At 40.7% G+C, this 14,344-nt stretch overlaps 1 protein-coding gene across 1 annotated transcript in view; it reads left to right on the plus strand.

Moving 5' to 3' along the window:
* Positions 1-1,536: 1,536 nt before the first annotated feature.
* cables2b (Cdk5 and Abl enzyme substrate 2b) overlaps positions 1,537-14,344 on the plus strand; it is a 43,760-nt gene continuing 30,952 nt past the window's right edge. The window contains exon 1 of the mRNA XM_005931149.3: positions 1,537-2,225. Within this exon, the coding sequence (XP_005931211.1) occupies positions 1,618-2,225 (608 nt within the window). The 5' untranslated portion in view covers positions 1,537-1,617. The remainder of the gene's footprint in view (positions 2,226-14,344) is intronic.

Consider the following 14,344-nt stretch of genomic DNA (forward strand, 5'->3'; position numbering starts at 1 on the left):
CTTAAATTGCTGTATGGATGAAAATAAAATGTAGCTTAAAAAGGTTGATATTTATTTTAGATTTTACTTTAAAAATGCAGGAAGGTGATCTGGTGGCTCTAGTTTGCTGCTGAAGGAGTTGTGCTGTATAATTTTGAGCCACTTGTCCCTTTGAAGGAAGGTACTCTGTAAATCAATGCAAAACTGTTCACCTTTATGATGAAAGATCTCTGTCCTGATGTGGTCCATTCCAGGATAACAGTGTCTCGATCTATATGGAATGAGCCATCACAGAATGGTTGACAAGAAAGAAAAGGATGTGAATTGTCTGCTAAGACCTTCATTGTAATCATATCTCAACCCAGCTGAAGACCTAAGGAAGATTTTGAACATATTACACAAACCTCACCACCAGCATCTCGACTTTTACATTGTTTTATTTCCATTAGTCCTAAGAATGCAAAGAGAATCAATTCCAAGACCAACTGAAGCACTCGTGGCACACATTACACGCCCTATCATAAACAAACTTACAGCATATTTTGGTCTTTGTTACAAGCCCTAATGCGAAGCTTTAGAGTTTCGGATAATTGTTTTTGTACATAACATGATATCATGCAATTGCAACAAGAATTTCTAGTGAAATGGAGCTGAGTTAAAATGACATCAGCTTTGGATCTCCATCCTGTTATTGTTCTAACTCAGCTGGAAGGTCGGTTGCAGTTCATCGGTTGCTCTGCAGATGTAGGGGATCAGGAGGGTTAGTGTACGATGACAAACTCCAAGCCTGTGAGGATTACAGTGTCCTGTGCCCTACAGGTTATATTTAGCAGGGTACCAGTCATGCTTCACAGTGTGGTTGTCCTGCCACACCGACCAAGTTCACTTAGCCCAGTGGTGGTGTCACTGCAGGGATCAGTGCAAAGAAAATCCACTGAGGTTTCATAACAAAGTGCCAACAGCCAATCAAAGCTGCAGTCAGGCAACGCTGCAATGACAGCTCAGTTAGTGCCTCAGCAGCCCTCATACTGTGCGGTGATGTGTAGAAGAATTACATAGATGGTGCAGGAAATAGTGATGTTACCTAAAAGAAAAGGAGCAAGGACAAAAAAGAGAGGGGAGATATTAAACTCAGGAAATTAAAACAACATCCTGCTTTTAATTGTACAAATATTTGTTGGGTTTCTTTGGATTGTAACAAGGGTTACGGATGTATTTTTTATTTTATAGGTTATTTAACATGAACAAAGCAGAATTTACAATTAATTAATGTAGATTAATTAGTCTAAAATAAATATTTGATCATTGCAAACAGACTTTAAGAAGTAATGTAATTACTTTTGGAACTTTTTTAACCCAGCATGTAGAGCTAATGTCTCAAAAAATGCCATTTCTATTGTTATTGTTGTTTTGCAGTTGTACATCAAGCCTTTTATGGTCAGTACAGTCACATTATTAACCAACAGTATGTTGTTGTTTACAGCGTGCCTCAAAACGTCATTACGTATTCCCCCAGCTGGACCAATGAGAGCACAGGAGGGCGTAAAGCGGTCTGGCGCCGGGTAAAAGGGATTTGACAGTAGCAGGTTTCTAGCTGATCCTTCAGTTGACTTCCTCAGTGGGGCCGAGACATAGACGATGGCGGCGGCTGCCTGCAGCCAGCACACCGCTGTCACTACCGCCACCGTTAGTGGCAAAAAACCGCATGCTAACAGAGAAAATAGCCGGAGGAACCGTGAGAACTCGCGACGGAGACAAGCGGCTCTTTTGTTTCTCAGTAACATCTCCCTGGACGGCCGGCCAGTCCAGAGTAATTCCGCTGAAAATCAAGGAACCCGCCACCACAAACACAACGACTCGGAGGGAGCAGACTCCAGCTCTGCGGCGGGGGCTGCAGCCGGTTTGTGTCCGGATACCGGCAACAGTAGTAGCTACGGGACATTCTCTAATGTACCAGCTTCCGTAAGCAGCGGGACAGTCACTCATTCCGCGGCACCGAGAACGGGACTCACCACCGTGCCGCCGATTCTCGTCCTGCCGTCGGACACGGGCTTCAACGATGTGGGGAGCACCGAGGTGTTGTTGGAGTGTCGCAGAGGCTCGTTTCCTTCCTCCGGGAACAGTAACCTGCTCTCGGCGTCCCCTTCCAACACCAGCCTGCTGCCGTCGCCGGTGGGACCGCGGAAGTCGTCCACTTTGCTGTCGGTTCAAAGCTGTAACTCGGTGTCCTCAGAGCCGCGACAAAGGTGAGATATATACGGCGGCGTTTCTGTTCTCTAATCGGGTGAGCGGTGCCATCTGAGCCTGGCTTTCAAGCTTGAATTTGCATGTTTGTCGTCGGTATTCCCCTTTAAACAACACCTGAAAGTTAACAGGGAGACCAGCTCGGCAGGTAGACGGTAGCCGGAGTAGTTTGGTTTGACTTTGACTCGAAACAGTCTTTCTTGTTCACAAACTGAAGCACCGACATTTCATGCTGAATGTGAGCTGGTGATCCCAGAGTTGATGTGTGAGTTCAGCTACTTTTGCTCCGGTCCACTCACTCCTCAGACATTTAAGGACGTTTTAGGACGTGTCAGCGGTCACGATGCAACAAATTCACGGTTAGTGTTGCTGCCTGGAGGTAACCGTGAACTCAGAGCAAGAGCTTGTGTAGTACAGGACTCATAGCAGTTGAATTTGGGACGCAAACTACTGAAAACCCCATACCACCAGCATTTAATGACATCAGTCTCACGCTTGCATTTTTTTCATTTAGTGGCTTAATATCCTTTCCTAGAAGAAACAAGACATGTGGTGACAGTGTTGTTTATGTCTTTAACTAGGTTGCATTGCGTGGGAAACGGCTGGCATTTAAAAACGAGCTTTTGTTCTTATTTTGTTTCCTATTTTTGGTTTCTGTCTAATTTAGTTTCAGTTAGTTACCGGAGTAACAGTGTGAGGTTTTGTCTTTTTAACTATTCCAACATAGGTGTAGCAAACTCTTGACTCACTCATGCAGACATCCCAGTTAGGGTACCCAAGAGCCTGCAACACAGATAATAAACAAAACAAATTGAAAGTTGATAACCTATAAAATAAAACCTATACCTAAAAAAGACCTATAAACAAAATGTGTTTTAAGAAGCGATTTAAAGAAGGTTACTGACTTCTTGACCCTTATCTCCCCGGGCAGTTAGTTAAAAGCCAAAGGGTCCTGATGAAAAAAAGCAGGGTCACCTTTAGATTTAAGTCTGGACTTTGGAGCTGTAAGGGTTGCACTGCAGTGTAGCCTGGGCCTAGACCCAGATCTGTGGTTTAAATGGGAAGGGCAAAATCTTAAAATCAATTCTACAATGTGCAGGAAGCCAAGACTTGAGTGATGTGATGTTTGCTAAAACCAGGAAAAAGCTGCACTGCTGCGTTCTGAACTAATCAAAGTCGTGAGAGTAACCTGTTCAAGGTGTTATAATCAAACCTCGAGGTCTTAGTGTGAAAGTACTGTTTTTATTCTCAAGATCGTCGTTGTTTATGTGTTGTTCACCAGGTTTATGGGCAGGTTTATCTGTTTTTTTTTTTTCTCCCTTGAGAAGGTTATGTTTTTGGTAGGGTTTGTGTGTATGTTTTTCAGTCTGTAAACATGGCTCGAAAAGTATGGATTCAATTCTGATAAAACTTTGTAGAGGTGCAGAGTGGGGCCATATCAGCAGTCCTTTAATATTTGTCTGGCAGAAAATGGACAGGAAGCTTTATAACTTAGAAACTATCATTCTTACACTTGTGGTGTTTATACAGTACTTTCTGAATGTTGAAAATAAAGATTTACAACATCATGTCACATTTGACCTCTGACCTCAACTTCAAGGATAAAATTTCTCTGAAGGTCAAAGTGATGATGATAATGATACTGTAGCTATTTAAAGTGACAATAAGTTTTAAGACTGACAAGAACATGTTGGCACGGGATTTGTTTTGAGTCTAGTTGAATAATTTTATTATGACATTGTTATGTACACTACAGTAACATGTATTTAGATGGTTATAAGCTAACAATTTGAATACTTGTATAATTAGGGCTGGGTATCGTCACTGATTTCTAGAATCGATTCGATCCACGATTTGATTAGATTCTATTCAAATCGGTAAAATTTTGCCTCAGACAGTCAGAAATATTATAATTCAGATCACGCATCAACATTTCCATATTTTTTGTCTATAAAAAGAAAGCTGACACTTGTGAGACTTTATCCAAGGTGTGAGCATCACAGCAGATGTCTTTGTGTCAAAGTAGCTGAGGATAAAAACAGAAAAACATGAAGGTGATTTTCCTGGCCTGCGATTTTATACAAATATTCTGCAGTAGATCAAAAACGAAAGAAAACCATGAATCACCTCATGAACTTTACCTGATGCTGCTGAAGTGAAGCAGAGAAGAGTTACAGAGGTTTTATTAGAGACACAGCTGAGCGTTTTGCATAATTTACATAAGTTTAAATTTGTTCAGTAGCCTATTGAACGGCAGAAATGAGGCTTTCTTGTCGGACGTAAGTAAAAGGAACAAACAGCGTCCGACAGCGCTGTAAACAACGGTAGACTTGCGCGTAATAAGCAAGCGAATAATGCAGAAAACAGATTTTTAGACGGGAAACTGTCCTTGAAGTACACACACACAGAGACAGCGCGCTTTGCATGAAGTGTGATTTTTATCATGCTGGAAGCAAAACAGCAAAAGTCAGAGGGAATTCATATGGGAGAGAAGTAAAACCTGCAGCTTCAGAAGCAGCGCAAAAATTACGTAAACACAAGGCACGGACCCGCCGATGGATCAGAATCAGCGAGCTGTCGGCTTTCAGCCCCGACCGTGTCCGTGCCGTCGGGTGAGAAAGGCGACATCTCAATGATTTGATGCGTCGGCGGGTCCGCGCTTTGTGTTTACGTCTTTGTGCAGAATCCGTGTTCCTGCTCTCATTTACTGTTTTAGCTGTTTGGTGGTTGTTGAAATTTTGTGAGGTTTAACCTGAGGGCAAAATAAATGTATATTTAAAAATCGGTTCAAGATTTTAATGAATCGATATCACGTTATCCAAGCTAGAATCGATTTTAATCAATAATCAAAACCCACCCCTATGTATAATGTATCTGAATAATTATTTTTTGGAAAACAGGCCAAATAAAAATAGCCTAAACTTTGCCCTTATTTTTACTGCACAATAAACTTCTTAAAGTACATTTTAAAAAGAACAACAAAAACAAAAGGAATCTATATAAAGTACAAAACTATGTCCTTAAAATTAAATCGTGTATTAAGAGTGCGTGAATCAAATATGACCTATAGATTGAACCTTGTGGTACACCATAGGTGAACAAACTGTAGAAGATAAATTACTTGCATTGAGAAAGTTTATTTCTCAATAAGTTTATTATTTGGTTTCATTGACATAAAATGAAACCAAATAAGTGCACTTTCCTCATGCATGTTTTAAGTTGATCTACTACTTGAAAAGAATGAAGAGAGTCGTGGTTAGCTTCAAGAGGACCTGCATTGTGTAACGCGCTAAAGCGTAATTACCAACAATTTTCTTCATGTTTTGGCAAATTTTACTCTATTAGCAAAGCCTAAAGCTAAAGTAATGTCCCTTATACACTACCGGTTAGAACACCCCAATTTTATTTATTGCAATTCAAGTCATTCAAGTCCAATGAATACCTTGAAATGGTACAATGATAAGCTGTGAAATGCCAGAGGTTAAAAAAGGTAAGGTTACACAAAACTGAAAAATAATGTACATTTCAGAATTATACACAAAGGCCTTTTTCAGGAACCACAAAATGGGTTTACTTAGTCCCTAAGGACCCCAAAGCCCTTTACACTGCATTCAGTCATTCAGGTAATGGCAAGCTACATTGACAGAGCCGAGGCTGCCGGACACTGGCACCACCAGGCCCCCTGACCACCACCAGTAAGCAAACATGGGGTATCTTGCCCAAGGATATTTGGCATGTAGACTGGAGGAGCCTGGGATCGAACCACCGACCTTCTGGTGAGTAGGTGACCCGCTCTACCACCTGAGCTACAGCCACCCAAAAGATAACCAGGCTATACCAGAACTACCCCAGGAAGAAGGAGCAATATCTGCCAAAGGTGACACATCAAAGTAGACACATTTGACTACTTTGATGTGTGAAAGGTGTAGAATATATTTTGGTCTATAAATTGATTCCATGAGTTCTTTTTTTTAACTCCAATTGCTTAATTGTGTTATGCTTTTTTCAGAGTGCAATGACACATTAAACTGCATAATTTTCAATAAAAACTGGAAAAATTGGGGTGTTCCAAAATCTTTGACTGGTAATGTACTCTTTATTTTGTTTTATTAGTTGGGTTTTATTTCTTTTTAGAGTTTTAATTTTAAATGTGTACTTTTTTTATTTTTCACTTGGCTTTTATTTTTCAACCCTGGCTCGTTTTAGTTGACTCTGATGACTGTGGTAGCCAGCTGTAGAAGCCAGCGGCTTTGTAGGCAGGATATGAACCCAGAAACGGTTAAAACCACCAACAGACGTGCTGAAGACGAGCTGCCTTCTGTGCCACAGTAACCCCCAGTCGGTTTCAGTGAGGTGTTTACTGCTCTACTTATGTTTCTCTTCCTGAAAGAGGGGGGAATTCAGACATGCCTACAAAAACAGATGGAAATGAGCTGGATAAAAAGAAAGTTGCAGCAGCAATGAAAGTGAGAGATGAATTTCTTAACATAAAGCCTGTGTGTGTTTTTTATTTAGTTATTAAATTTTTTCTTGAGTGACAGGGAGTTTGTGTGTTTATGATGCATTCTCACCTGGCAGCGGTTCATACATGCTGATCCTGCGTGAGTGTTGATGGATGGATCAGCATCGTCATCATGTTGGCAGCGCTTCAGACCCAGAGAATGCCAGCCACGCAGCGATAAACACCGCTTAACCTATTTACACCTAACAACAGGCTGGGAAATTACCAGCAGATAACAGCTCATCAGTCAGACTGCTGCACCAGCCTTCAGCTGCAGCTCCTGTTGTGTGAGGATTTGATTAATTTACTGTGATGATGCACTTACAGTGTTTTATTATTTTTCCCAGCAAGTGGGCTGCCAATAATATTAATGAGTAAAAGTTACACACCTAATATTAATCTGTGATGTCAAGAGTGTGTGATGTGAGGATAAACTTCATTTGATTTGATTTGACCACATTATTATCATTTTTGATGGTCATGAAGTGTGAGGAAGTAAACAAAGGATCAAATAAAACCACGGACAGGAGGATAGAAAGATAGTTTGAAGTGTTTATCAGATATATTTTTTTTAAATTTATTGTGTGTACTAGTTTCTGTTAAATTAAGTAAATGATTAAAAAATCAATCAGATTTCATCATTACTTTATTATTTATTTTAATCTATTATTTTTTTGTCAGCAGTGCTGTCTTTGCCACCTCCACATGACAGGCAGCTTCACACAGCCCTCCCCTCTCTAGTTGATGTTCACAACACTGAGTAAAACTCCCATTTCAACAATACTGACGTTGGTAAAATATACAATACAATTAAACAACTGTAAATGTCAACCTGGCCAGCACAGCGTTAACATTAGCTACCCAACAGTAGCGCTAGCCTTTTGTTACCATTAAGGTAGCAGGTCTGAATACGGGACAGGAATGATCAGTTTATAACTTTATATCAGCAGATATAACATTATGCATAAAATTCCCATTTTGGCATATGTGCCATATGCCATAAATATTGTATTAAGAAACAAGTCATGCTTTCATAATTAGTGCCACAATTCCAATTTTTATTTTATGTCTCATATTTTCAAGCTCTCTTTGAGGCCTTTCAACCTTTGCTTTCGTCTGCAACCTTTAGCTGCATTCGTAGAACAGTGCCCCCTAACAGTGCAACAAAGCACTTAGCTTGTTACTGTAACCATGTCTTTAAATTAGTGCAGTAATCATTTATTAATGCTGAAACACTTTCTACACTCGGGCTGCAGCGCTGCTCACTCGCTCGCTGCAGCAGGAACCCAGTTCCCCATGTAAGTCATTAAACTTTGATCCGATTCCCACCAATAATCCACTCGCTGGTTTAGGAGGGAAACTGTTCTGCAGATTTGGGGCTCAAAGAGCTGCTGAACACATAACAAATGTTGAGTTTCCTGTGTTGATTGGTTGCTGGGCCTGGTTTTAAACACACGGTTCTTCTCACCTAGACTCTTCCTGGTGTGATGAAGTTGGCCATCATCAGACATGACCATCAGTCGCACTCTGTTTAGCCTTGAGGTTCAGTGTGTGTGAAGTGCTGCCAGCCAGCTAACCAGCTAGCCAACCACTTCATTTGCCTGCTGAGTGAACAAACTGTGAAACTGACACTCTGTTACAGAGTGAGGACACTTAGCTGTTAGCTAACACACTTTCACTGCTGCTGTTTTGATACACCTTCACTCTGTTCAAGGAGCTTTTTGATATTTGATATCTGGAGGAACTTAAGCATCTTTCTTTCTTTCCGACAGTGGGTTTCCAGTCATGTGTGCATGATATTGAAGACTAGTTTTAACAGGCTTTCATGCATGGTTGGTGGGGCTGTGTATCACTGCTTGCTCATGGTTTGATCCATATCTTTCACACATGATGCATATGCACAGGCCATATTTTCGGCACCTGTTTCGTGTTAACCAGTAAAACAACAGCTTGACCTTCCCACTCAGCTCTCTCTTCACCAAAACACAATGGTAATACATCCACATCTCTGCAGACGCTGCTGCAGTCACTTTTTCCTGTCCTCTGCTTGTGAACGGCGGCCCGGAGATTCTTCGTAAACACACTTTTCTGCTTAAGAGCCATGACCTTAGACTTGGAGGTGCTTATTGTAATGTTTGCAGATCGGCTGGTTACAGCAAAGTGGAGTTATCTGGCAGTGCACTCACTTGCACTTTTGCTTTTCTCAAACTGTCTGCTCCCACAGCTAATTTCATGTGACTGCCTGTCACTGTTGCTTTTCCCTCCGTTTTGCCGGTGTCTCCATTGCAAGTAAGTGGCAAGGTTTGTTATACTCCCACTGTACTTGGTAGTATGCAGTTTATCACGCTGCAGTTGTTATATCAACAGCCGTTTGCCTGTTTTTGGTCAGGAAATGGTGAATAACAAACACAAACAGAACCGATTTATGATGTCTATATATGTAGTGGTTGCTTTGTGATGTGCAATACATGCAATATACTTATTTTTATGTGGAAACTAAGGATTTCAGGGGGGAAATAAAATACACAGAAAGAAATTAACATCGGGTCAGCAGTGGGCAATATCTTGAGATCATACGACGGCCCTTTAGGGCAGAATTCCACTTCATTGTATCTCAAATCTCTCCAAAAATTGAGTTAAAATGATGTCACACATGGTTAGTTTTGCATTAATAATTACCACTCACGCGGCTCCAGTTTTACTCATTTTATCAGGCTTTTACGTTTTCGGCACACTTACTCAGTTGCGGTGCAATAAATCGACACAATTGGAGACGTGCTTTGTGTAAGCCTTTTTAATGCTTGTGGTCTGCTTGTTTCTGGTTCAGCCGGTGTCCCTGTTCTGGTCTGGATGTTTGTATATTCTTCTAGTTTCTGGATACAAACCATGTCTTTTAAGCCTAAAGGGCCCGTCTTGCATTGTTTTCACTCTGATTCGATTGTGAAATTTCTGATCAGAAATCAGCACCATGCTGGTTTCTGTTTACGAAATAAATGGCAAAATTAGGATGTGAACTGCATCCAGTGTGTATTGTGGTTTTGATCCATGTAATTATGGATCAGATCAGTCAACCCTACTTGATGCTGTCCTCGTGGACTTTCTCTGTTCTTGTAGCTGTAATTTTGCAGTATTATGAAAATGCTGGTTGCTCTTTTATGAGCGTATGACAGATGCATGAATAAATGCATGTACGTGATATTTTGAAATTGGATGCATCAATCATTTGTTGAATAATACTGTTGAATTTACTGCACAACAGAGCACAAAAACAGTTCAGCTGATATCCAGCTTCTTAGTTTTGATTATATTACATAATGACTTTATGTTTGAGCTCAAAAATGAAACAAGATAATTCCGTTCAGAAGGCATAAAATATTTTTTTCTTTTACAGTTTTATTGCTGCTTTTTTTGGAATTTAGGACAGTGTGAAGTTTCAACTGAACTAAACCAAAACATTTATTAGGACACAGCCTGAAAGGGCGTAAAGCACGTAATGACATAATCTAATTCATGCTTAAATTTAACCGAGCTCTAATCTAAACCTTAGGTTTTACATTTCTTTATATCGCTCTCCAGCTGTCCTGGAAGAATTTCTCTGTCTGAGGGAGAAAAAAGGAGCAGAGACTTACAGAGCACCGACTGAGCAAAGTCACCAAAGGGTTTTTGTAGGTAATTTAAAGTGAGCGTGTCAGCCTACCAAGAAATTTGTGCTGCTGAGGAGCATTAAAAACGAGGTGATGGTGCTTTTTCGTAGGGTGCTGGAGTATCCTGTCTGTGCGAGTTTGGCTGGGTGTCAGTTTTGTTGTGTGGGTGCATGCGTTTGTGTATCTAAAGGCCTGTCACAGTAATTATATTATCAGCACACTGCGTGATATTTGGACATGACCTCAACCATTTCCCCTTTGATAGCAGATCTACATAATAACAAGTGCAAAGACTTTTATGTTTCACCTTTTAACTTTTGGCTCATTTTGCATGGAAAGGTGCTTTGTCACTTCAGGACTGGTTATGATTTTCTTCTGCATTTTTCCACAAGATTCAAAAGTACTCCACCAATTCAGTGTTGTACTTCTACAGCAGACTCATAATGGAAAAAAACAAACCAGGATACACCTTACACATTTGTGTCTATTAAGTTGATGTTGCACTGATGAGGAGTTGCTACCAAATCCTTAAACTCAACTGTCAGAATCAGCCTTCGTGTTGTACTTTTCAGCCCTCAGCTGTAATAGTCTGATGATATTGTCGCCACCCCTCCCTGATCTCAAGGTCAAGGTCACAAGGTCTTGTCTTTTTCAGTCTTCTTGTACCTGCTGATCTGGGTTTGCTTTGCAGACAGCCACTAATTAAGTTGAGTCAAGCCGTGTTGACAGTAATCAGCCTGTGTGTGAACTTTGCAGGATTAATCACACTTGTGAGCAGTCTCATCAGTGCACGCTGCTTTTCTAGGTTACTTAACAGGATCTTGGCTGTCCTCAATTCATAGATATGAAAATTTAATAGTGATACTTATAGGAACTCTGCAAAAAAAATCAATCCAAAGGAAATATGTTGATGTCTTTGTCTTATCGCCTCAGCTAAATATAGAGGGGAATACCCTGCATATCTATACGTGCTGTGGGCAAATGTCAATGCTTATATCTGATTGTGACTCCTGCGCTGAGTCTGTTTTTAAGTACAGCCACCGCTGACATCATACTTGGTTAGTAAGTCCCATTTTGAAGCTTCAAGCTGAGTTGTTTCCATCCAGCTGTTTGACAGCAGAGCAAGGGCCAGATGTGACTGAGAAGTCCATAAATGCTGCATGTTTGTGGCTTACTGAATTGTCAGTCGCAAGCTGAGACACACTCGGCTTCATTCTCCTCCTTTCTGACTTGAATTCAATTAAAGTATTGAAGGACTGTTGTGGTGAAGAGAGAGCTGAGCCGGAAAGCAAAGCTCAGGTTTGAGTTGACCTACATTTTAACCCTCACCTATGGTCGTGAACTCTGGGTCGTGACTGACAGAACAAGGCTGTGGATGCAAGCAGCTGACATGAGTTTCCTCTGTAACGTGGCCTTCGAGAGAAGAACTCAAACATGCGGAGCGAGCTCGGTGGAGGAGATGAAGTTGTTTGGACATCTGATCAAGGAGGCATCCTGATCTATACTAAGCCATTAAAATGCATAATCTTACATTTGCCCTAAATGTCTTTTTCTTTTAGTGCACAGTGTAGGTCTAACATCAAGAAAAAACACGTTTGTGCCAAACACAGTATTTTTTAGCCTTAGCAAAAAACACCTGAAGACTTTTAGTTTTCTCTTTTCTTTTTTCCTCCAAGACTGACGCAGCAGATCAGTTTTTGTGCCAGGGGAAACACTAAATCTCTCCTGACCTACCTATTAGGCAGCCACTCAGTCAGGCCTCTTTGGCTGAACTTCCCCTGGAGGTTCAGGTGTTCCCTGAATGACTTCATAGAGTCACTGACATCTAATTCAGACTGACTAAACAGGGTGGTTCCTTGTTTAAATGGAGATTTTCCACTTGTGACATCAGGCTGAAAAGACTCGCTGAACTCATTTGCATGGATATGTTTTAGGATCTTTGCATCAGTGTTCATTAAACAGTCTTTTACTGCCAGGCGTTTGTAAGCAGTTACTGGCTGAGAAAACTGGAATAAAGCAGAGGAAGAGCAACTGAAGGTCAACACTAATCTTCTCAGTGGAACCGGATGAAAGAGTGAAGTGGTGTTCACACAAGCGCTGTTTTACAGAAGAAGCTGTGATCTGGGTGTAATTAGCAGGACATTCGTGTTAATTTAATCGCATCCTTTTAAACCAGATCATTACCTTTTACTGGCTGTGAGACTCCATCATAGATCCAGCATCACTTTAATGATGTAAAATACCAGGAACAACAGTGCTTCAATGATTAATGTGCATTTTATGACCTCAGAATTGAAAGGAGGCACTTAAATCTCTGAACATCCCAACAGTCGCCAAATAAGTGCGGCTTCAAAATGGACCAATCAAACGTTTCTCTTCTGGTACTGGTACAGATTCCTTTGCTTTAGTTTGCTCCTGATACTGAGTAAGAGTTTGATACCAGTGTTGGTGTTCTTGCTTTTATGTGCAAGACATCAAGGTCTTTATTCTACTTTTCATTTGTCTCATGAGAACATTTGAATGCTGCCATTTATGGGCACCCACTCAAGGAAGTGGGTTGGATGAGGCACAGACAAAGAGGAGATAACGTTAATGTTACCCTGACTACAATAAAAGCTGCCTAGCATGTGTTTGGCCACACATTATGAAAATGAGAAAGCGGGGGTGAGGCATTCAGTCATGTCAGCTCACTTGTCCAAACTTTGCGGTTAAACCTACTCTACACAAACAAACAGCAGATAAGACACACCTCCAAACTGTTGAGTCTTTGCTATTAGCTTCCTCCAGGCCGCTGCTGCTGAAGCGTGGTGGAGTAAAGACAGAAAAATATAACATTTAATTGAATCCATCGGCCCATTATTGTTATCCAAACAGGCTTTTTGGGTCACGATTGGACTGATATCCAAATATATTGGACGGTTACACCCTTATTTAATTCTTTACAGCTTTTAAATGGCCATAAAAGGCACAGTCACAGCAGTCGTTTCAACATTAGGAAAAAGCTATGATGGGGGTCGAATGGAAGATAACTATCATTTTCTTTAGGAGTTGATTGTTTTGAGTTTCTTTTTCTTCACTTTATCTTCCTGTTTTTGGTTTTGTTTTTTTCTCATCATACTATATTTTTTGTGGTTGTTTGTATGTTGCCAGACATACGTGGTGTCATGTTGCAATTCCTGTTTCGTGATGCCTGTATGTGGCTCTTAACACGTAGTTATTGCATGTTAGTGTGGTGAAAGCAGTAAGGTTTAAAGACTGTTCATGTAATAAATTAGCTGGAAATGATTCAAACTAATAGAGTTTGTTTACTGTTATTTTTTTTTTAGTCAAGTCAAGTGTCTTTGTCGTTCCAAACGTGCACTCATACACTACACAGTGAAGCGAGACAACGTTTCTCCAAGACCGTGGTGCTACATATGACATATGGCAGACAATCTACACAGGACTATAAAGTGCAATGTGCAAAAACCAAAACAAAGACAGTGCAACAGCAGACAGAACAGAACGATGCAGGCACAGCAGTGCAATAGAAATGTGCAAAAGACTGAGCATTTTTATTCACCTCCTTCAAGGAAAACTGAGATGAACTAAGTGTGGTTTCAGAGAAAAAATCTCCTTATCAACAAAACTGAACACTTTTCATGCTAAAACAACTTTAAACTACCCAAAAGTAACTGTTGTTGCTTCGACCTCTACTACAGTACCTGTCTGCTTACTGTGAAGGAGATATGTTTTGTACCATAAAAGCAAAATCTGTGTGGAATATCAGTCAGCACTCAGGCAACTGATAGGTTGGATATTTTCCCTGCCTCTCGCTCTCTGTCTGCACACACCAAAAGTGTTGCAGAATTTGTTGTCTGAAGGAGTAAACTTATCAGATTCAACTGGAAAACTGATTAGTACAGACTTTGACACACACACACACACACACACACACACACACACACACACACACACACACACACACACACACACA

Source organism: Haplochromis burtoni, unplaced genomic scaffold (genome assembly GCF_018398535.1).
Source record: "Haplochromis burtoni strain Fernald_Lab_line unplaced genomic scaffold, NCSU_Asbu1 Contig_138, whole genome shotgun sequence".
In the NCBI taxonomy this organism is placed as follows: Eukaryota; Metazoa; Chordata; class Actinopteri; order Cichliformes; family Cichlidae; genus Haplochromis; species Haplochromis burtoni.